The 24,942-nt window shown below is 31.3% G+C and overlaps 1 protein-coding gene across 1 annotated transcript in view; it reads left to right on the forward strand.

Annotated features, from left to right (window-relative positions):
- The window catches only part of LOC115889577 (hydrocephalus-inducing protein-like), a 220,623-nt gene that overhangs the window by 87,165 nt on the left and 108,516 nt on the right, over window positions 1–24,942 (forward strand). Inside the window, exons 23-27 of the mRNA XM_030909629.1 lie at window positions 8,596–8,826; window positions 10,350–10,405; window positions 12,526–12,693; window positions 19,095–19,130; window positions 23,002–23,199. Coding sequence (XP_030765489.1) covers window positions 8,596–8,826; window positions 10,350–10,405; window positions 12,526–12,693; window positions 19,095–19,130; window positions 23,002–23,199 — 689 coding nt within the window. The remainder of the gene's footprint in view (window positions 1–8,595; window positions 8,827–10,349; window positions 10,406–12,525; window positions 12,694–19,094; window positions 19,131–23,001; window positions 23,200–24,942) is intronic.

Below are 24,942 nucleotides of genomic sequence, written 5' to 3' on the forward strand. Positions count from 1 at the left end.
TACAAAGAGTTCCTTCGTAATCTATAATTAAAGCCGCCCGATATACAAGGTGATCCGACTTATCTAATATACAGGGTGAGTTTTTTACTATGTTCTCTATGGGTATCTCGGAAACTACTGGAGATAGAGAGTTAAATGGAAGAGCAGAAGCATTATGCTTCTGAATTTCGTTCCACTCCAAAATTGGGTTTGGATTATTTATATGAATATATACAGGGTGCTACAAATTCGAGGTACGAGTATTGGTATCTCGGTAACCGTAATAGATACGAAGATGGTTAAATTGGGATAAAGTTGCGCCTTGGGATGTTCAATAAAAATGCCATCAAAAAAGTTTTACAAATTTCAAGGATTGCTGAGTTTTTTGAAAAAAACAGATTTTTTTGAAAATCAATTTTATTTGTTCCTATCGTTAGTTTTTAGAAAATCAAAAAACTAATTGTACATTCTCATAACCACTTTATTAGGGCTATCTGATAGTATTTTTAGATTTTCAAATTAGCTGATAATTTGTGAGATACAGAGGCCGACTTAATTTTCTTAAATACGGACCTGCATTTTTTATTTCAGATTTTGAAAGAACTCGGTCTCCTGAGTACAATGAAGTGCCACACTTTATACTTTTTTTTTGTTTCGGACATTTAAACACAAAATTTATTTAAACTAATTTCAAGGCCGGCTGTGTTTTTTAAATATTTAAATTATTCATCGTTACAATATTGATAAGCCTTCAAATTTAACTATGACGTGGGGTAAAACATTGAATACGAAAAATCAAATTCAATAAAAAAAAATAATTGCATTACTTGATGTCATTTGTAAAAGTGAAATCAATATTTTTCAACATTTACAATAAAGAGTACAAAATGCATTCAGAAGTATAAGAAGAAGATAAATGTTCAAAGAGCTATAAATAAAATTGAAAGAATAATAAATTTGTGCAATAGGCAAAGTGGTAACCCTTTCGAACATGTAGAGCATTAGAAATTAGTTTGTAGAAGGTGATTTATTTATAATAACTACGATTAATATTATGCATATTATTAGATCGTACACTGAGAATTTCAAATTCACAATAAAAAAAACTTAAAAATAATATCTTTAAATTACTAAGCTGGATATTATTTATTTCAATCTTTCAATTGGCTCGCGATTTTCTTAATTCAATGTTAATTAGCGCTGATCAATATTGTTGCAATGAATATAATCAGATTAAATATTTTAAGAAACCAGGGTCGGACTTGAAAATATTTTAAATAATAATTAAATAGTTTTGTTGTTGTTAAGGTACCCAAAACAAAAAAAAGTATAAAGTGTGGCACATCGTTGTACTCAGGAGACCGAGTTCTTATAAAAAAAGAAAAAGAAAATGCAGGTCCGTATTTAAAAAAATGAAGTCGGCCTCTGTATCTCACAAATTATCAGCTAATTTGAAAATCTAAATATACTGTCAGATAGCCCTAATAAAGTGGCTATGAGAATATGCAATTAGTTTTTTGATTTTCTAAAAAGTAACGACAGGAAAAAGTAAAATTGATTTTCAAAAAAAATCATTTTTTCCAAAAAAACTCAGCAATCCCTGAAATTTTAAAAACTTTTTTGATAGCATCTTGGTGAACATCCCAAGGCGCAACTTTGCTCCAATTTAACCATCTTCGTATCTATGGTTTCCGAGATACCAATGCTCGTACCTCGAATTTGTAGCACCCTCTATATTCTGATGTGTAATTATTTAATTTCTATGATTTCCTACTATTTTAATGTATTAATAATTAACTGTATTTTATTTTACTTTTTTGGAAATAAAGGCATTATTATAATTATAGAGAGTCGGTTAAATGGGGAAAGAATTGTAGTTTTGTGGGGTCCTAAATTTGCGCCTTTCAGATTTTTGAAAAAGTTCAAAATTGTCCATAATTCCATTATAATCTATTTTAGACAAAAAGTTTTCAGATAAAATAATCACATCCCTAATGAGTCTGTGTTCTCCAATTTTTTCTAAATCCTGTCATTTTTGACATATGACACAAACATATGTTTTTTTTAAATGGAAACCATAGTTGGCCATGACTTCATAAAAAGCGCCATTTTTAAGCATTTCAGCGATATAAGCTATAATGTATTTTTTTCGAAAAATTACTGAGTTATAGCCAATTCTATCTTTCTTGACTAATTTCATTTAGTTGGTATGGTATTCTTAGTCTGTTAAGATTTGAAATTTATAAAAAGACAGAATATATTATTAAACAGTTCTTTACAATTTACATTAGACACCAATTAAAACGTAAAAAAATAATATCACTACATTCACTTTAAGTTATTTTAGAAAATGTTCAAAAAATCCGCCATTGTTTTCAGTACATAAATGCATCTTTTTAAAACTGTATTACTAGCCACGAGTATTCTCACAGAACGACCGATTGAGTTTATTAAAGAACTCCAGTACCGCCTCTTCGAGTGCTTCTCTTAATTCATAAGTTCTTTTGTAAACCTTGTTGTTAACCATACCGCATAAAAAATCTAAAATGGATAGGTCAGGTGGTTCGAGGAGGCCCATGCAATTGGCCCACCTCTTCCAATCACTCAGTTTGCATAATTATGATATAAATAATTTTTAACATTTCTTTCATTATGGGGGAAAATGTCATAATGAAAGTCATGTTAGAACCACTCTATTGATGCGCGAGTATCTAAATTTTTATCTGAAGAATATGCTGCCGAAGTTTCCCGAATACAGTTTGCACCACCCAGTATAGGGTGGTGACAAATTAGTCGCTCAACATTGATATTTTGGAAACTACAAGAGATACGATTTCGGTTAAATGAGACAAACGCCTGCGAAGAAAACCCCGGTATCTAGATTACTTCTCCTATGTCAAAAATTTGAAATAAAATACGTTTATTTTTTTTAAATGACAATATATTCGGAACTATAGTAGATATACAGAGAAGACCAGGCTACTAGTAACATAGCAAGTTGCCGGACGAATTTACGTTTACCCGATTTGCGTTCGTACTCGAGATTCACTGCCGGCTAGTCGGCTGGTCAGGCAGTACGCAGTTGCAGTTGTGCTTGGACGGGTCGGTCGTGACAGACTAGGAATACGACGCGAGGAGTGCCGAGTATTTATTATTTTCATTTTAAGTGTTTACCTTCACTTAAGGTAATTTTTAAAATAAAAATATTTAAATATTTATTTGAGTGTGTTTACAAGCCAAAACTAAAAATAAATAAATTCTCTAAACCCAAAACTCATTTCCAAAATTAAAAAATACATCAATAAAATAACAAAAAACTAAAATATTACTCTAGATAACAAAAGTTATAACAAGTGTTCAAAAAGACCACCTTCTTGTGCTAGACAGAAGCCTAGGCGGTCGTAAAATCTCCGTCTGACATTGGCTAACATATTAGGGCTAATAGTTTGGAAAGCCTCTCGTATGTTTACTTGAAACTCATCCAGATTATTAGCCCTATTATGACCATACACTTTGGATTTTACATAACCCCACAAAAATAAATCATTGGGAGAAAGATCTGGTGATCTAGCGGGCCACAAAATAGTTCCATATCCACTAATTAAACGGTTTGACTCAAACGGTAAAGACCTATTTTGGAAATACCATTTTCGAATTTGAATTTTCTCACGATCTTTGTAAACATCCATTATTTTACTTAAAAAATAAATTTTACACGAGAACTATCGCGAGAATCTATGTATTCGTTTTGGCTACTAAAACACGAAAAATACAAATTCTAAAACATTCTAATCACACATCTATTTTTATTTTATCGCATTTGCTTTTTATCTGGCGGACGGGTATATGCTAATTCGTCCGGTTCTGCCTATGTTACTACTACGGTGGTCCGGTCTGTATAACTAGAGCCTAAAATGTACACATTGAAGAAATATAAAATATGTACAGTATTTACCTGCATAATATGGTATTGTGTATAGTCATATTCCACTCGGTATAACCGCTGATTCAAGAAAAAAGAAAATGCGCCACCTTATGCGCGATTTCGTGGCACAAAACTTGTCCGAGATGTAGCTGGCGTTACCTGCAGCCTGTCCGAGAATTCCGAGATTTAGTTTAGCTCTGCACCGCTGCGCGCCGATAGTCGTTTACAATAGTGATGGGCAAAACTGTTATTTTTAGATAACAGTTGAAACTGTTATAGTTATTTATAAAAAACAGCTTAAAATAACAACTTAAAAATAACAGGTTTCTTTATTTTACTGCTAAATATCTGAAAGTATGAGGCGGTCACCGCCAGGCGTATTAACGCAGTTGCAAGTTGCAACAATGACGTGCTCGGTGGTAATATTTCCAGGGTGTCAAAACATTTCTAAATATCGATTGTTATCTAAAATACCTCTCTAAAAACGGTGGTTGTTTACAAATAAGCGCTGTTTACAAATTGCGATATAAAAAAAGCCAAAATTCCGCCACTCGTCTATACCTATACATTCCGATCTACCTACGCCCTGCCCCTCGATCCGCGTAGATCCTGAATTGAGTAGCAGTGTTTTTGTTAGCAGCACCTTACTCGACGGGCGAGAAGCTCTTAGTTATGATTTTACCATTTGCGGTCAAAAAATAACAATATAAGAAAATGTGTAGTATATTCTTCATAAGTAAACCAACTACACACTAGAGTTCGAATTTATTTTACACTTAAACTAGCGTGTACCCGCGACTTCGTTCGTGTCGAATTAATAATTTCTAATGGTGATGATAAAGCAAAACAAGAATTTCAACGAGAATTTCCATTAACATACAGACTGGATAAAATTTTCTCACATGTGCCAAAAATAAGCTTTAAACGTCGAGCAGTTTAAACAGAATCGTGGTTAATCAATTACTCAGCTTTTTGGAACACCCTGTATGATTTTTGAAAAAATGTCAACATATGTAAAAAAACAAAATAAATTATGCGTGTCCAGGCGTTTTCCCGAATGACTAACCGTTTTTTAAATAACAAATATTGTAATATTTGAGGGGCGTTTTCACCCTGTTGGAATTTGAGATTCGAGAAACCCCTCCTTATCGAACCTCAACCCCAGAGTCAATCCGTTTGCCAAAAATCAGCTTTAAACGTCAAGCAGTTTAAGCAGAATAGTGATTACTCAATGGTCATATTTTATGAAACACCCTGTATATATTTTTTAAAAATCTGAATATATGTAAAACAACATAATAAAATATACGTGTTTTAAGAGTTTTTCCGAAAAACTCACCGGTTTTTAAATAAAAAATATTCTAATATTTGAGGGTAGTTTCACCCCCTTAGAATTCGAGTTTCGAAAAATCCCTTCTTATCGAACCTCTACACCCTAAAGTCAATCCGTTTTCCAAAAATCAGTTTTTTACGTCAAGGGCTTTAAGCAGGATCGTGATTAATCAATCACCAGATTTTTCAAAACACCCTGTATACATTTTTAAAAAATCTGAAAATATTATTCTGAAAATTTTTCAGAATAAATAAATACCTAAATATTGAAACTTAATAAGTAAGTACTGAAACATACAGCGCCATAATATCTCGACCTCCGCCCGTTATGCTCGTAACAGGTTGAAACAGAATGTATCTAAAACAACTGATGCGTTATTCTCCAAACTGTTTCGAACCTCCATCGACAATCGACCGATGCAGCAGCGTTCCTTTCCCACTCCGATTATCTCGACCACCGCCCTGTTATGCTCGTAACAGGTTGAAAAACAACGTATCTAAAATGACTGCTTCTCCAACCCGTTGCGAGCCTCCATCGACAATCGACCGATGCAGCAGCTTTCCTTTCCCACTCCTGTTATCTCGAATGCCAGGCGTTATGCCCGCAACTGTTTCAAAAAACCTGCTTCTTTTATATCCTATTATTTTTAAGCGGTATCGACCGAAGCAGCTACGTTCGCCGAAGCGCATTCCCCACTCCGTTGTCCGTTGTCTCACCGCCTGTATCGATGGTTGACGAAATAACATGTTTTCCATCCATACTAGTTGTTTTTTGGAATTGCTTCGAGCAGCATAGAATTTCGTGACGGTGCAGAGCGCCGACTTCGTTTTTCGTTTTACGAGCGGCCGATCTCTACCTGTCGTTATTTTATATCTGTTATTTTTTAGAAGTAGTAACGGTTGCGTTATGTTATTTATAAATAATTGTTATAAAATAACAGATAGTTAAATAACAACCCATCACTAGTTTACAACACAGCGGAGGATAAAGAATACTGTACCGTAGTTCTGCTTTCAGTTGACAGAGTGAGTGGTTGCCGGAAACAGTGTTGCCAGAACTACTGATTAATCCGTAGATTTACGGATTTTGGGTTCAGTAGGTTAATAATACGGATTTTCTATTATTAAACAATTTAATATAATATTATACGATTAAACAAAGAACGGCGTCATAGTTGGCTTGAAAATGAGGATCGCTGTTATTTCATATGTAAAATATTAAGTCCTCGGGTAAGTCAATAATCGTCATTTCCAAGCCAACTAAACGACATTTTTCGATCATACGACATATTCAGTACCTATAAAAGAATTTTTATTTTTGTTGTTTATTCTATGTTTAACACGAATAAATTTTCCCAATATAAACTCGAATTTTTCATCCAAAAATATTTTCGTCAAACGTATTACAGATATTACACATTTCAATATGGCAACACTGTTGCTTTCAGATCCACATCGTTTTCGATAAGCCTTCGCTGGCCGAATTAGAGGAAATAAGTGTTTTATGCGTTTACCGCAGAACGATTGGTGTCTCCACCGTTCAGCACTTGAGACGTAAGGGAAAATCAAATCAGCCTTGTCACGAATTCGCCCATTAGGTTGTGTACCTTCCCATTTCTTTCAATCAACGGTATACAGAAAAGACCAGGCTACTAGTAACATAGTAAGTTGCCGGACGAATTTACGTTTACCCGATTTGCGTTCGTACTCGAGATTCACTGCCGGTTAGTTGGCTGGTCAGGCAGTACGCAGTTGCAGTTGTGCTTGGACGGGTCGGTCGTGACAGACTAGGAATACGACGCGAGTAGTGCCGAGTATTTATTATTTTAATTTTAAGTGTTTGCCTTCACTTAAGGTAACATTTAAAATAAAAATACTTAAATATTTATTATTTGAGTGTGTTTACAAGCCAAAACTAAAAATACATAAATTCTCTAAACTCAAAAAAAACTAAAATATTACTCTAAATAATAAAAAAGTTATAACAAGTGTTCATAAAGACCACCTTCTTGTGCTAGACAGAAGCCTAGGCGGTCGTAAAATACCCGTCTGACATTGGCTAACATATTAGGGCTAATAGTTTGGAAAGTCTCTCGTATTTTTACTTGAAGCTCATCCAGATTATTAGCCCTATTATTACCATACACTTTGGATTTTACATAACCCCACAAAAAGAAATCATTGGGAGAAAGATCCTGTGATCTAGCGGGCCACAAAATAGTTCCATATCCACTAATTAAACGGTTGGGAAAAGTATTGTTCAAATATTCTTGAACAATACGGGCATTGTGGGCAGGGCAACCATCTTGTTGAAACCAGACATTGTGGAATCTTTCTCCCAATAACTCACGAATTCTAGGGACAATCTGCTGCTGTAACAAGTCCAAATACTTTGCAACAGTTAAATTACCCTCTATAAAAAATGGACCAATCATATGCTCCCCTACACAACCACCCCAAACATTTAGCTTTTGAGGATATTGCGTGCGTACCTCAAAATATCTGTGCAAATTTTCCTGAGACCAATATCGTACTTGTGTAGGGTTATGACGACTCAATAAAGGAAAATTTGATTCATCGGTGAAAACTATACGCCGAATAAAGTTTTCATCTAAATTGGCCTTTTCCATTACAGATTCACAAAACATCATACGCGGAAATTGGTCTTCATGGAAAATTTCTTGAGATTTGCGCGCTTTATACGATCGGTATCCATTCTTTTTAAGGATTCTTTTAACCGTGCTAGGTGAAGAATCTGTTACCTCAGCAATTTGATTACTTAAAAACATGGGATTTTGATCCGCGGTATCACAAATGAACACTTGCTTTCACTCCTGTTCTTCATTAATCAACACATAAGGCTTTTTGTGTTTTTGTGGGGACACGCACCCATGTGTTTCAAAATTATTAATAACTCTTGATATAGTAGGTAAAGATGGAATTGGCCTGTTTACAAAAATTTGTGGAAAAATTGTTTGTATATCCCGATAAGACCTATTTTGGAAATACCATTTTACAATTTGAATTTTCTCACGAACTTCGTAAACATCCATTATTTTACTTAAAAAATACATTTTACACGAGAACTGTCGCGAGAATCTATGTATTCGTTTTGGCTATTAAAACACGAATAAAAACAAATTCTGAAACATTCTTATGACATATCTACCTATTTTTATTTTATCGCATTTTTCGCCTGCTTTTTATCCGGCGGACGGGTATACGCTAATTCATCCGGTTCTGCCTATGTTACTATTACGGTGGTCCGGTCTGTATAACATTTAAACGTGTAATTTGGCGCTTTTATACGAATCTGGATTATTGTTGGCGATGACTAGATCTATTTTTTTATATTTTAGTGATATTCAACAGGAACAAATGTTAACAGATACTTTTCTAAGCGCTAAAAGTCTCAACTACGTTTTGATACCGTATCGACATGCTGGTGACACATTGCCTACTCATTTTAAAACCGAATATGACAATTTACTAGCTCGATTACGAAAGAAAATTATTGCCAAGAAGGAAAGTGAAGTTGCTACAACTGATTCTCCATATCCTAAACAAGAAATAAGTAGAGTCACGCTAAGGTAATATTGCTCTATCTACCGTAAGCCACGTATTAAAATATGTGTCCATTTATTAAAATTAGTTAGAAGAAGTTCTACAATTTTTTATATGCAAAAAAAAATAAATGGCAAAATGTGCTTTTATATGGGCTTACCATATTGAAGAAATTATTATCCAATTACTAAGTCTGATATTTAATAAATAATTAAACGATACTCTCAAAATTGTGATCTTGTATTAAATAAAGGTTGGTACTGTATGTAAACTGTATGCACGTCATCAATCATATTGACATTGACACTAAAATCTATAAACCTGACTAATTGAAATTTTGACAAAAATGTTTAAATTTGTTGTATAATTTAAGATACCGAGTAGCTCTTCATTTTACTTTATACAGCAAATGATTGTAACAGATATTTTATTTAGTTTAAACCTGCAAAAATTAGTTTAAACTTTGGTTTAAACCGAATTTTATTATCGCTATGTTGGTCATATTGCGCCGTGTTCAGCAATGTTGTCCTTTATTATTTGACAATTATCCTAGTGTCAGTCATTATTTTGTATAATATCATGTTGTGTATTATTTTGTATAATATCGTGTTGTTGTTGAGTAATTCTCGTTTTTGCATATTTTCATAGTCTTTTTTTAAAAAATACACTTTTATGCACAAACAGTTCTTTTAAGAACTAAATTTTCGAGTTTTTGAATTGCATTTCTTGAAACTGTGTGTTGAAAATATGCCGAAGCATTTAAACAGGCGAAGCAAAGAGCTTGTAGCTTCCCTGTTTTTTTTAAACTATTTTGAACGAAAACGTGACAATAAAGGTCCTTTATTAGCCTTGACTGCAGTAAGAAAAGTAAGTTTGATTGATAAGCACATTAAATTAAAAATAAAACGTAAAACTCTTTAAAAATGATATAATAAATACGTGTTTGTCAATTTTAAATTAAGATTCATCTCATAAATCCATCACAATCTGGCAGCGCTGTCGCCATCACTAAAAGTTGATCATGTGCATCGGAAATTGTTTTGCGATTACCATATGTTAATAATTTTTTACATTGAAAAATATGTCGATTTCACAAAGAAAAAAACAATCGAAAAAATATTAAGATTTTAATACCCTATAGCTACGAAACAAAGCAGAATCGAACCTATGTTGATATGAAAAATAAATCTTATTTTTACATGAGGAATCTCCCCACGGGAGATGGCACATGTTTTTTGAAACACCCTGTATAATACAAAATATTGAATACGGTTACGGTTCCACGAAAGTAAACTTAAAAAACAAAAAGCACAACTCAGCAGCAGTTCCCTTTTTATTCCAATACTCTCCAAAACTGATTTATTTGAAGAAATTATATAGCAACAACAAGTTGATATATAATATAATAATATTGTTGAGTTTAAATAAATATTTTAATGTATTCTGGTAGATTTGTGGTAGCTTTTGCTCTAATACTAGCATTATTTTTCATATTTGTACTTTACTGTCCATAATTACATTTCAGTTTAGTAATCAGAACATATTTTAGTTACGAAGATCCTCTAATAAAATATTCAAAAGAAGAACTGCACAAGATTTTAAAAGGTAACTTTTAACGTTTTTTAAATATAACTTTTTATACTAAGCTTTTTATACTTTCTATACTAAGCTTTTTATACTTTTTATACTAAAATTTTATACAGGGTGGCGCCTCTTATACGCCGCGGAAGCTCCAAGGAGAACGGTAGTTTATATCGAAATGAAATTTTGGTAGCTAGCATATGTAGGTTAACTGAAAGCATTTTATAAAAATATATATATATATATATATATATATATATATATATATATATATATATATATATATATATATATATATATATATATATATATATATATATATATATATATATATATATATATATATATATATATATATATATATATATATATATATATATATGTATATATATAATTATACAGGGTGTCCCCAAAAAAAGTTACACATTAAAGTTTGTTTTTTCTAATGAAACACCCTATATATTAATTGATTTTTGGATTCTAGCAAAAAAATAAAGGTGAGTTTTATTAAAGAATATACATATACCTAAAATCTAAGGATTTTGACATATTTCACATTTTATAAAAATGAAGGGTAAATTTTAAATTTCGCTAACAGCTACCTAAACTTTAGTTGACCTCATATAGCCTGATATTTAATTACAGTAACCATTGTATGTTAAACCAAATTGAAATTTGATCTGAAAAGTTATACAGGGTGAGACAAAATTAATAAACATTAGTCATTCAAACATTACGGTGTTCAATGGGGAATTTATATATCTTCAAAATATTATTAAGGTTGCCTACCCCTCAGACAAAGATTTTCCTAGATATTTTAATTTTTATGATTTTGCGTCAGTAGATCTTTATTATTTGAAAAAATCTAGGGCGGCTGTGATATACCTTTTGTTAATTCTACAAAAATTATCGAATGTAGAGTAAATACTCTACAATCGATAATACTCTACAAACGGTAATAAAAAGATACACGTTTAAAACATATTTTAATTATTACAGAATTAAAACTTGATATAAACCTATAATTATGTGACAAAAATTAGCTAGATGAAATCGAATGCTCAAAATGCTTCCTTTCCTGTTAACTGCATAAAATGATTGTCTTTTCAAAAGGGTCTTTTCAATTTAAAACGCATATGTGGAGTTATTACCTCGAAAAGCAGCTACAATCATTTCTCTCATGTTGTCGAGTTTTGTAAACACTGCCTTCAACATATCCCCATAAAAAAAAGAATAGATAAAATCAGGAGATAAAATCAATTTAAGTATTCTACTCGGTATTCTATTAATAGGTGAATGCACACTGCATTCACCAATTAATAGAATCATATCAATTCTCTCTGATGTAGGATAAGTTTGCATTTTCGGCAAATTTCGAAGATTTTTTTTTGTTTTAACTGTCACAAAATGATGCCAAACCAAACCAAACTAGTTGTTAATGTTGGACTAAGTAACGTCAGACATATCGAAGCCACCTAGATTTTATCAAATAATAAAGATCTACTCAGATCAAATCATGTAAATGAAAATATCTAGGAAAATCTTTGTTTGTTGGGTAGGTAACTTTAATAGTTTCTTGAAGAAACGTGAATTCTTCATTGAATATCGGAATAATATACTGGGTGTTCCATTTAAAATAAAAGAGTAACATGCTCTTAAAGGTGACCAATTACTAATCAATATTAATTTTGTGTCATTCTGTATAACTTTTTGGATCAAGTTTAATTTGATTTAAAGTACAATAGTTAATTTAACTACATATTAGGTTATACCGGATAAATTCCAATTTAGGTAGCTTTTATTTTGATTTAAAAATTGTTCTTTATTTCTAGAAAATGTTAAATATGTCAAAAACCTTACATTTTAGTCATATACTTCCCTTATAAAACTCAACTTTATTTTTCTCCCAGAATCCGAAAATCAATTAATATATAGGGTGTTCCATTATAAAAACACAACTTTGATATGTAACTTTTTTTGGGGACACCCTGTAGAATTCTCTATATTTTTAAAAAGTGCTCTGAATTAACCTACTTGCATATGCTAATAAAATTTCATTTCCATACAAACTGTCGTTCTCCTTGGAGCCTCCGCGGCGTATGAGATGCGCCACCCTGTACTAAGCGATTTTATTATTTATATAGAGTACATCGATATGGGAGAATTTCAAGAGGACGTTGAATCTTCTTCGATATGTCATTTAGATGAATCACCTCAAACTTTCGAAATTATAGAACCAGATGTGAGTCCTGAAACAGATCAATACGAAATAAACGGTGGATTAATAATTATACATGGAGGTCCATATACAGGTAAATACATATTTCTATATGAAATAAAAAAAATATACAGGGTGTTTCAAAAAACATGTAGCATCTCTAGTGAATCTCGTGGGAGATTCTTCATATAAAAATAAAATTTATTTTTTATACCAACATAGATCCGATTCTGCTTTCTTTCGTAGCTAGAGGGTGTTAAATACTTCATTTTATTTTGATTTATTATAATTTTCTTCCAAGTGCTTTTAGTAATGTGTTTTAAAGGTAAAAGTTACTAGGTGCTAAATATTTTAATTCTAAAAAATGTCGACAGGTACATGCATATAGGTTCCTTGAATAAATATGATATGACTGGAATATTTTTCTAAAAAAAACTTGGGCGCAACTGACTTTTTTCATTCATAGTTGGGTAGGCCGTTTAATGCTGATTAAAAGTTGTCTCTTAATATTTTGTCGATTTCAGTCTCCTTGATGAGATAAACGCATTTTTATTAATTTGCCTTTGTCCAAGTCTAATAGCAACCTTTACATTTACTCATTGATTTCTTGAAAAATATGAAAAAAGTTCCTACAAACATAGGTGCGGAGGTGCATATATTTAATGTCAATTAAACTTTTAGTTGCATAATCGAGGGCGCGATTTTTAAATTCATTGTTACCAACCATGGACATTATTAGCCGTCGTCGCGTCGTGCTGACTAACTGGAATTTAAATTTCGCGCTGGCGATTCAGGTGGTATCTCTGGTGGTAAACTGTAAAAATGTCAAGTTGCCGTATTTGTTTATTTATTTATTTCCTGACATTGTCTTATGACATATTCTTTTTAGAACCTCTTTTAGTGCAAAGTGTACAAGATAGCGTAATAAGCGTAAAAAACTCATCGCAATTAGATAATTTATTCATTTTTAAGGAGATCAAAACGTTCAAATTTTTAAGGAGATCAAAAATCACAAAATATTAAGATACAACTTATATTATGATATAATCAACATTAAACGGCCTACACAATTTTGCTAACAAGAAAAAAAAACAGTGGCGCGCATGTTTCTTTTTAGAAAAATGTTCTAGTGATAACCCATATGCACGTCCCTGGTAAATCTGTCGACACTTTTTTAGCATTAAAATATGTACCTAGCACTTATAGTAACTTTTACCCTGAAAATTTTATTCGAATTACTAAAAGCACTTTAATATTATAAGAAAATTATAATACATAAAAAAATTGTGTGTGCACTAGGTGCGCATAATTGAAGTGAAATTTCTTCTTACTTCCGTCTGGTTGTCTGTCCGTCTCTGGACTCCATTTGGGTACCTCTATCCACTTGTCAAGTTTGGTTCCAATCGACCAATAATTCCTGATGATCTAGTCCATTTAGAGGCATCGGTTCGAAACGTCGAGGGCGTCATCCTGTAGACCGTCCCCAATTATGCCAAAATCAACCCATTTTTTCTTCAATATCAAATCCTTATAGACCTTATATCCGTCCCACCCTGATGAAGATGTAAACGAAACGTCGTATCCAACTTTGCAGGGTGGGACCGTGTGCACCGTCGCTCACTTAGCCTACCCACAAAATTTACTCGCGATCGGACGACATTAACTTTTGACGTTTCTTACACCAAAACTAACTGTCACAGTGACACGTGTCGTACACGATTAAGTTGGCCTTGGTCCAATCTATCGACATACCAAATTTCATTTAAATCATTTCATCAGGGTTTCGTTATGCACGAATCGTCGTCAAAATATCTTGAAAAGATAGGGCTATATTCCGAGGTTCAACCTCCTAGCTCACATATGGCCCGAGGTATGATACTCCAAAGACCCATCTTAAGTTCTCATTCGCTTATCACTTTTTCGATCATTACCACGTTTCGTGACGCATGTCGTGACGCTAGCTGATGTGTTACGGACTTGAATTTTTACTCCCAGCGTGTGTAAAGAAGTTTCACTTTAAAAATGAAGTTTTTAACCCCCTGTAGCTGCGAAACAAAGCAGAATCTGACAGTTGATACAAAAAATAAATCTTATTTTTACGTGAAGAATCTCCCCACGAGAGATTGCACATGTTTGTTGAAACACCCTGTATATTGTTAGAGTCGTGACGTATATATTTGAAGATATCTGTACTTTAAATACACTCAGATGCAAAAAAACGCAACGGAGAAATTTTTGGTCAAATTTAAAATGTTATATTTTTGTTATTTTTACACCTATTTCCATGATTTTTTTAGCAGGCTGTAATTATATCAACTTTAACACGTAAACTCAGCTTTTTGTAAACTTTAGTATTTGGTATATTAAACAGGGTTAATCGAGGGGTTGTTTTTTGACCTTAACTTTAAAACACCCTGTGCAATAATGTCGTGTATAAATTTTCTTAAATTATAATTTTACGGTTAAAACCATGACTCCTGAGCATTTTCTTTTTTGATTCATGTCAATATATGCTTTGGTTAATTTTTAACAGCGAAATGAACTGATAACCACCAATTTGCAATTTTTGTAATTATCATTACTTTTTGATGTAGTTTTTTAATGCGACGAGATGGTTTTGGTGACTATTGTCGTAATGTCATATTACGCTGCATTGGATATACTTTATACTAAATAAAAAAAAGTTACAGACTAACGATACAGTCCTAGTTATAATAAACATTAATAACGATAACAGAACTAACGATATTAAAGAAAACATATGTAATACTCAAGTATACAAACAGAAAAAAAAATGTAAAAAATACCCTAATACTTTGTATTGCCGTCTTTAGCTGGTATAACTGCCTGTATACGCCTGGCATAACTGCCTGTTTATACTGTCATTGGGCTGCATATATTATAATATTTCGTTATGTTTCCCCATTCTTGTTTAAGGAGAAAGCGAAGTTCATTTAATGAAGCTGGTACTGCTTTGCGACCTCTAACCCTCCTGCCGAGTATTTCCCAAAAGTCGAACATGATGGGCAGTTCATAGCAGTATATAGTTCACAATAATCACCAAAGCCGCTTTGTCACAATGAAAAATAACTTCAAAAAAGAAATGATACTTGAAAAAATTGCAAATTGTTGGTGGCAAGCTCAATTCGCTCTTAAAAATTAACCAAGGCATGTATTGACATGATCCAAAAAACAAAATGTTCAGGAGACATGGTTCTGACCGAAAAAATATATTTTAGGAAAATTTACACTCGAATTATTGCACAGGTTGTTTTAAAGTTAAACCCTGTATAATATGCCAAATAGTAAAGTTTATAAAAAACTGAGTTTACGAATTAAAGTTGATGTAATTATATACAGCCTGCTAAAAAATTCATGAAAATAGGGCCAAAAATAATAAAAATATAACACTTTAAATTTGACCAAAAATTTCTCCGTTGCGTTTTTTTGCATCTGAGTGTATTATGAATTATTCTTCAAAGAAAAAGAAAGGAGTTTAATGCTATCCAATGCATTAGAGACGGAATGAACATCATGACTCCATTTCTAACAGTTCTGTTATTCTGACTTTTCAATCGACACATTTCAAATTTTGAATAATATTATATTTTTTCAATTTTATAGTAATAGTGGAGTGCTTTAAGCCCTTATGAGATACAAACCTCGGAATTCATTTACTGTGAACGAATTTTTATAAAACTTTTTGCATTGTATTGTTAATAAGATATATTACAAAGTTTACCTATTTAAATTCGTTGCTTTAGCTTTAGTATTTAAATAAACACACACATAAATAAATGCATACATACAAGATGGCTCCGTTTTCCGGAAAAGCTGTGTATCAGGATTCCTATTTGAGATTTTCACTCCAAACTTTTTACAAAATATATGTTTAATGGTAGTTCACATTTCAAAAATATTTTTATAGATATACAGGTTGAGTCAAATATACAGGGTGTTTCAAAACAAATGCGAAAAACTTCAGGGGGTGATTCCTTGTTCAAAATAAAGGGTAGTTTGCTTCATAAACGTTGGGTCAAAAGTCAACCATTAGGGAGATATTGCGGTACAAAGATGGCGGAAAAATAATGTTTTTATTTTTTATCTTGAAAACGAAAAAAGATAGACTAATAAAATTTTATGGAAGCGTTACTGTTATGAAAACACACTTTCTGGTAATTTTTTCACTTTTTTAAAATGAGTGGAAGGGGTTGAAATAAACTACCCCTATCATTCTTGTTAACGAAATTTAAACAAAAATCTTATCAAACACATGCAAAAAAAATGATTTGGATAGTTTAGTTTGTTTAGAAACTTTTTTATCTCTTGTATTTTTTTGATAAAACTCACCGATTTGAAATTAAAAAATAAAATGTAAAGCATTACATGTCAGGACAAAAAACATTTTCTGATAAAGAATCTAGTGGGCTGCTGTAATTTTTTTAGGAAAAAATCTAGTCGGCCGCTGTTACTTTTAGGATGTTCCTAATATTATTTTATTTGACATTACTCTACTGCAATACGTTATTATCTAGATGATTATTATTATCGTTATTATCACTAGATTCTTAATCTAAAATGTTTTTGTCCTGACATATAATGCTTTACATTTTATTTTTAATTTCCAATCGGTGAGTTTTATCAAAAAAACACAAGAGGTAAAAGTTTCTAAACAAACTAAACTATCCAAATTAAAGCATTTGCATGTGTTTGATAAGATTTTTCTTTAAATTTCGTTAACAAGAATGATAGGGTAGTTTATTTCAAGCCCTTTCCACTCATTTTAAAAAGTAAAAAAATTACCTGAAAGTGTGTTTTCATAACAGTAATGCTTCCATAAAATTTCATTAGTCTATCTCTTTTCGTTTTCAAGATAAAAAATAAAAACATTATTTTTCCGCCATCTTTGTACCGCGATATCTCCCTAATGGTTGACTTTTGACCCAACGTTTATAAAGCAAACTACCCTTTATTTTGAACAAGGAATTACCCCCTAAAGTGTTTCGCATTTGTTTTGAAACACCCTGTATATCATTTATTTATTCGAGTTTAGTGAATTTGCTATAAAATTCTGATTCCAAAAATACCTTAATACCATAGAGTATATTAAATGGTCATTGAATTATGACCACGTCTATGAGGACGTCAATATAGACGTCCAGGAACCTTCGTATGAGAACTTCTAATCGAGACGATCAACGATCAACTTATTGTAAGTTTATCGCTAAGAAACCGCCGTTTGTCAGCTTTTCAAATTGATAATGAATTGCCCTTAAGAACCGTACATATTAACTAACGGACTACAAGAAAAAGATTAAATGAAGCAAATCTTATGTCAAGATGGCCTGCTTCGGGACCAGAACTTACTAGATGTGTTGACTAGGCCCAACAGCAAAGGCATGGTCTTAATGTAAAAATTACGAAAAATGTTAGTGCTTTTTTTAAAACCGAATATTTCCAACAAAAATAAAGCTAATGAGATGAACCAAAAAACAAACCATCGAGAAAAGATGTATCTAGATGATAAAATAATTTTTAAATTTCTTGCTGTTTTAACATATTTCACAGGGTGTTTCAAACTTTCATAAAAAATATCAACATTTTGTTTTCCCTCGTATAATTAACAGACGGGCAGTTTCATTTTTAACTTAGAAAAAGATACTAAGAAGTCCACTAATTTGGCAACACACTGCTTAAAAAATCATCAAAATCGGCCCATTAAAATAAAATATATTAACCTTTAAAATACATCAAAGTTTTAAGGTGCCCATTTTTCGTGCCGGTGAATGTATTTCAAGAACTATACATTTTAGTCATATACTTTTCTAATGAAACAAACCTTTATTTTTTTACTAGAATCCAAAAATCAATTAATCTAGAGGGTGTTCCATTACAAAAAACATAACTTTGATGTGTAACTTTTTTTGGGGACACCCTTAGAACTCTACATAATTTTAGAAAATACTTTAAATTGACTTACATAAGCTCAGAAAATTTCACTTCAATACAAACTTTTGTTCTCCTTGCAAAAACCGCGTCGTTTATGACGCGCCACCTTGTATAATTCGATTTCAATCAAAATTTCAATGATTAGAATATAAGCAGAATAGGTATAGCTTATGCATTAGATTTATTTATTTCAATAAATTTACTTAGAAAAAGAATTAAAAAAATCAAAATATTAAGAAGGAAATAATTAAGAGTTTACTAAAATTACTAAAATAAAAAATTAAAAGCAACGAAAAAAAATGGGTAAACATTTTAGTATTTTATCTATAAAACACAATACAGAAAGTATCACATTAATACATTCACAGTAATTGAATTCCGAGGTAAAGTCTCTGGGCCCTCCACTATAAAATTATTGTAAGAAGTATATTTATATATACACTTTTGTCTAAAATTTATAGAATAAGAAGCAATCAATGGTACTTTATACAAGTATAATGGTTTTATTGTCACTAATATAAAATTATAAAATTTTCTGTTTTATAGAATACTATAAAGCTGAATACTATATAGATATACAGGGTGAGTCGAATATATATCATTTATTTATTCGAGTTTAGTGAATTTGCTATAAAATTTTGATTCCAAAAATACCTTAATACCATAGAGCATATTAAATGGTCTTTGAATTATGACCACGTCTATGAGGACGTCAATATAGACGTCCAGGAACCTTCGTATGAGAACTTCTAATCGAGACGATCGACTTATTGTAAGTTTATGGTATGGAGTCTAAAAGGAGGAGGCGAATCGAACGCAAAAATTTTGGGCCCAGATTTCATGATCTAAATGAACTTCGAAAATCGCCGTTAGGGGCGCTTGTGATGATAGGGATACTAAAAATACACAGCTTCTTATGACAAGAATAACTATTTTATTATAAATTATAGAGCCAAGTTAATATTTGGGCATATTTTTACCAGAGTTAGCTTTTAGAAACGTGTTTTTTTCGAATTGAGCAACGTGCGTGGCTAAAATTGTGAATACAATACCTTAAATTTGAGTTTGAAAAGTTAGTTAGGTTATAACAGATGCCGGTTTTAGATATTCTTTTCCTAAGTTGTTATTATAAAAATGTTTTATTATGGGGTTCTATTTAGTGCATACACGGCCGAAGAAAAATATAAGCTGCTAAAGTAAATGTTTCCTTCAACTGGTGTACAAAAAATATAGAAGTTCCAGCAACAAACGTATCACCAGTTCAACCTTTTGATTTGATGTAAACAGTAATTGTTTCTTGATGAGAAATGTGAATTAAATAGTTTATGATGTGAGTGTGTTAGTGATTTATTAATAATTTTGCTGATGCAGTTTAAAGTTTCATAATTTTTCATGAAAACACTTGGAATGGACATGTTTACGTGCAGTTCATTGTGATACTAATAATAAACATTAAAAACTTTTAAACTAGTAGTGGTTTTATGACAAATTACAGCAAATGAATGACGAAAATTAATCAGGAATTATATAATATAAACATTGCACTTATCTTGTTTGATTGGTGTTGTGTATCTCGTAACTTTTTACTTTTTTTTAGCTTTTCAAAATTGTAAGTTTTAATGTCATCAGCAAAGTTTTGCCAATTATGACTGTTTCACAGACATTTAAATTGAAGATATATTATGTTCAATGTCACCTAACAATTGTGTTATAAATACATATAATAAGTCAGGGACTAACGTATGATCGAAAAAAACGGCGTCCAGTTGGCTGGGAAATGAACATCTTTAACATTCCCCATATAATTTTATATATAAAATGATCGCTGACGCCGTTTTTTCGATCATATTGTATGTATTCCTTCATATATTTATTTAGGCAGACAGTAGTATCTATCAGTAGTATCGACTTACTAGGGAGAAAGAAAATATAGGAACTAGTGAGGTTGCAGTCGGAAGGGTTTGGACTAGAATTAATACACTTTGTTAATGGTCAATCTTTCGGAATTTATTTATTCCTTCCTCAGGATACTGAAATGGAAATACATGTTACAGAAAAAAGGCTATAAAAGTGGAAAGAACTTACTCAACGTGGTAAAAAACCTTCTCTAAAAACTACATTAAAAAATAGGCTTACAGGAAACATTGAAAAACATTAAATTTATTTATTTAGGAATATAAATACATAACTTTAATTTTGATTAATTGACTAACTCCAAATAGCTAAATTTAATAAATGTAACATACACCTGAATATACAATAAAGAAATTATCTACTAATAGTAAAATAAATTATCTACCCTTATCTACTGATAGTTCCGTTTTGGTTCCGTCAACTAATTTTGTCTAAATAAGTACATAAAACACATCACTACTGCGAAGTATTTTGTCTGGGGAACTGCCCTTTGCCAATGCTGTAGCAAGTTAGGATGTCTTTCTTCTTTGTCGATGCTAGGATCCTAGTAATCCTAGTAAAAGAGATATACCTAATTATTAAATAAATTTAAAAAAATATTTTTTCACTATTCGAGTTGGCTGTTATTTTGAAACTACATTTTTGAAGTGTAAATAATGTTTAATATTCACTTTCTATAATATTCAAATAATATTTAATAGCAATGGTTGTTAATATATATATTATTAATACCTACTTATTTAATAACAGGTAATTTAAACACCTAGTAGCACATATATAATAACATGTTAGAAGATATTAAAGTATTAAATTATTATTATTTTAGGCTCTCTAGGTTATGTCATGCAGATGTTCGATTTTGGGCTATATTCTCTATTAATATGATATTTAAATAAATCTGTACACTGATTATATATAATTTTAATGTTTTTCTTAACAATTATCATAATTTTTTTTAAATAAATAATATTACTTACATTAGGAGCTTTGAAAAGTTTTGGGTTACTTTTCTTTCTTCGCTTTTTTATCATTGAAATATCCACTTTTACAGGCAGATACCGAGCTATTTCTACTGTATAGTTTTTTTTTCACAATGTTCATTGTTATACTGCTAAAAATTCAACAAATTAACTATAATTTTAGCAAAAATAAACTTAAACCGTATAATAACAATGAAAATATAGTATCCATATCGATCGCAGTGCCTCTACTGTCAAACCGAGGAACCTGCTTAAAAGTGGGGACAGAAATTTCAAATATGCCCATTGCCGATAAACCTCCTTTTTTAAGCCCTCCATAGTTTATGGCTAAGAAACCGCCGTTTGCCAGCTTTTCAAATTGATAATGAATTGCCCTTAAGAATTAAAATTAAATGAACCAAATCTTATGTCAAGATGGCCTGCTTCGGGACCAGAACGTACTAGATGTGTTGACTAGGCCCAAAAACAAAGGCATGGTCTTAATGTAAAAATTACGAAAAATGTTAGTGGTTTCTTTAAAACCGAATATTTCCAACAAAAATAAAGCTAATGAGATGAACCAAAAAACAAACCATCGAGAAAAGATGTATCTAGATGATAAAATAATTTTTAAATTTCTTGCTGTTTTAACATATTTCACAGGGTGTTTCAAACTTTCATCAAAAATATCAACATTTTGTTTTTCCTCGTATAATTAACAGATGGGGAGTTTCATTTTTAATTTAGAAAAAGATACTAAGAAGTCAACTAATTTGGCAACACACTGCTTAAAAAATCATCAAAATCGGCCCATTAAAATAAAATATATTAACCTTTAAAATACATCAAAGTTTTAAGGTGCCCATTTTTCGTGCCGGTGAATGTATTTCAAAAACTATACATTTTAGTCATATACTTTTCTAATGAAACAAACCTTTATTTTTTTTCTAGAATCCAAAAATCAATTAATCTATAGGGTGTTCCATTACAAAAAACATAACATTGATGTGTAACTTTTTTTGGGGACACCCTTAGAACTCTACATAATTTTAGAAAATACTTTAAATTGACTTACATAAGCTCAGAAAATTTCACTTCACTACAAACGTTTGTTCTCCTTGCAAAAACCGCGTCGTTTATGACGCGCCACCTTGTATAATTCGATTTCAATCAAAATTTCAATGATTAGAATAAAAGCAGAATAGGTATAGCTTATGCATTATTTATTTATTTTAATAAATTTTAAAAAGAATTAAAAAAATCAAAATATTAAGAAGGAAATAATTAAGAGTTTACTAAAATTACTAAAATAGAAAATTAAAAGCAACGAAAAAAATGGGTAAACATTTTAGTATTTTATCTATAAAACACAATACAGAAGGTTTCACAATAATACATTCACAGTAATTGAATTCCGAGGTAAAAGTCTCTGGGCCCTCCACTATAAAATTATTGTAAGAAGTATATTTATAACACTTTTGTCTAAAATTTATAGAATAAGAAACAATCAATGGTACTTTATACAATTATAATGGTGTTATTGTCACTAATATAAAATTATAAAATTTTCTGTTTTATAGAATACTATAAAGCTGCCAATGCAATTTCCAAAACTTTGTCATTTCCCACATATAGTATAGACAGATTAATTATTGAAGCCTTAGTGGAACAGACACATCCTTGCTCGAACGATATACTTAGTGTTATTGACGAACAATATTATGAAATCACTTATTCGACATCAAAAACGAATCTAACAAGATCAGCAGATATGGAAGGTAAACTTATTTTTAAATACTTAGGGTGTATTCCTTTGCTTACATTGGTTATGGTTTTATGTTCCGTTTTTATCAAAGTTTTCTTAAAGTTTTCTTAACCAAGGAAACACGGTTCCTGAAAAATATCTATCATAATTGTCACCAAACTAACCAGCGCCAGACGGTTGGTTTTTATGATTTTGTTTGTCAATTAGTGTCATTTATGTGACAGAAATCAAGCAAATACTGGAAGTTCGAGTGTAATTCTCATTTAATTTCTAAAATTTGTAATAATATTTTGTATTTATATCCAAAAACAACGGAGGTAGATAGTAAAGGTAAATAAATTTCAACTAACTAAATAGAATAACTTTTTAGGATCATTTAAACTTATCATGCAGCCATTGTTCCTTAAATCAATAGCATTTAAAGAAAACATGAGAAACAAGACAAAAAGTAATCGTGAATGTTTTGTTAGCTATAAAAATATAAATAAAAAATATAAATATTTATTAGATTTGTTTATTTATTATTGATTTGCTTTAATATTGGACCTGCAAATCTTCACTTGAGCTGCCTAACGAGTTTAACAGTTCATTAATGAAGTACTTTTCAATATTAAAAAAAATCCATTGAAATGAAGAAACAATCGTAAAAGCAGAGAATAGATACATTTAAAATGCATAAAAGATAAATTTTATAATAAAGGAATTGACATTTAGAAAACGTCAACATTTGACATTTCCAGTATTTTACCAAACCGTTCCGTATCAAATTGATGTTTTTCAGGAACCGCTCTTTACCGTAGTTTACCGGTTTGGTTCGCCTGGTTTTGCAACGGAATACAGCCTTAGTCATTGAACAATGTTGGAAAGATATTTTTTTTAGCTTAGATTAGATAGGGATAATAAACTAACTTAGGACACGCATGACAATAGCAATATTAGGGAATGCTGATAATACTTTATGTAAATCAAACACTAAATTTGTAAATCATCATCATTTTCAGCCTATTCAACCATACCAAATTATGGTGTAGCCTCCCTTACATACTTAAGATAATTTCTTTGTAATTGAGCCTATTGTTGGCTATGCGGGTTTAAGTTATTTCTGCTGATTTCTTTATAGCATGGTTCCATCTTAGGTTTGGTCTTCTTTTAGGCCTCGAGGATACCATGCTCTAATTTTTGTGGTTCATTGAGCTAAGCCACATCGTCGCTTTGCAGCAAAATTACTCAAAATTAATATTTTTGTTAATTTTACCTTGTTACGAGTTTTCTTCCTTTATGAATGAATCTTGCCTGTGCCTTCTTGTTGGTTATCTTCTGTTCTGACTTGGTACTGGTTTTCCCACCACCTCTATCTGATCTGACATTTGATCTATCATCTGATCTGATATCTGTCTTGGATCGATGAGGCTCTGGCGTTTGACTTTGATTTAACAACAATCAACCAGTGAATTGTAATTATTTCTTCTTGCAGATGCTGAATGTTGTTACTCGTGTCATCACTAATCCTACCCACTGTGCCAATTAAAGTTTTACTGCGCTAGAGCGAGTTTTATAAACTTTATTGTTCAGGCATTAAACAACGTTTACAGTTGATTCAAGATTCTTCTTATGCTCTCTTAACAAAGCGTCGGCTACCTCTCGCATGTACCTGTAATGTGTGTCATCAGTGTTTCACAAGTACACGGGACCTACAGTTTATCGCCGAATCCGATCGGCACTATTTGAGAAGCTGTACAGGGCAAATATACTCAAG

The sequence above is a fragment of the Sitophilus oryzae genome, unplaced genomic scaffold (assembly GCF_002938485.1).
Source record: "Sitophilus oryzae breed Bouriz unplaced genomic scaffold, Soryzae_2.0 scaffold_815_pilon_pilon, whole genome shotgun sequence".
Classification (NCBI taxonomy): domain Eukaryota; kingdom Metazoa; phylum Arthropoda; class Insecta; order Coleoptera; family Curculionidae; genus Sitophilus; species Sitophilus oryzae.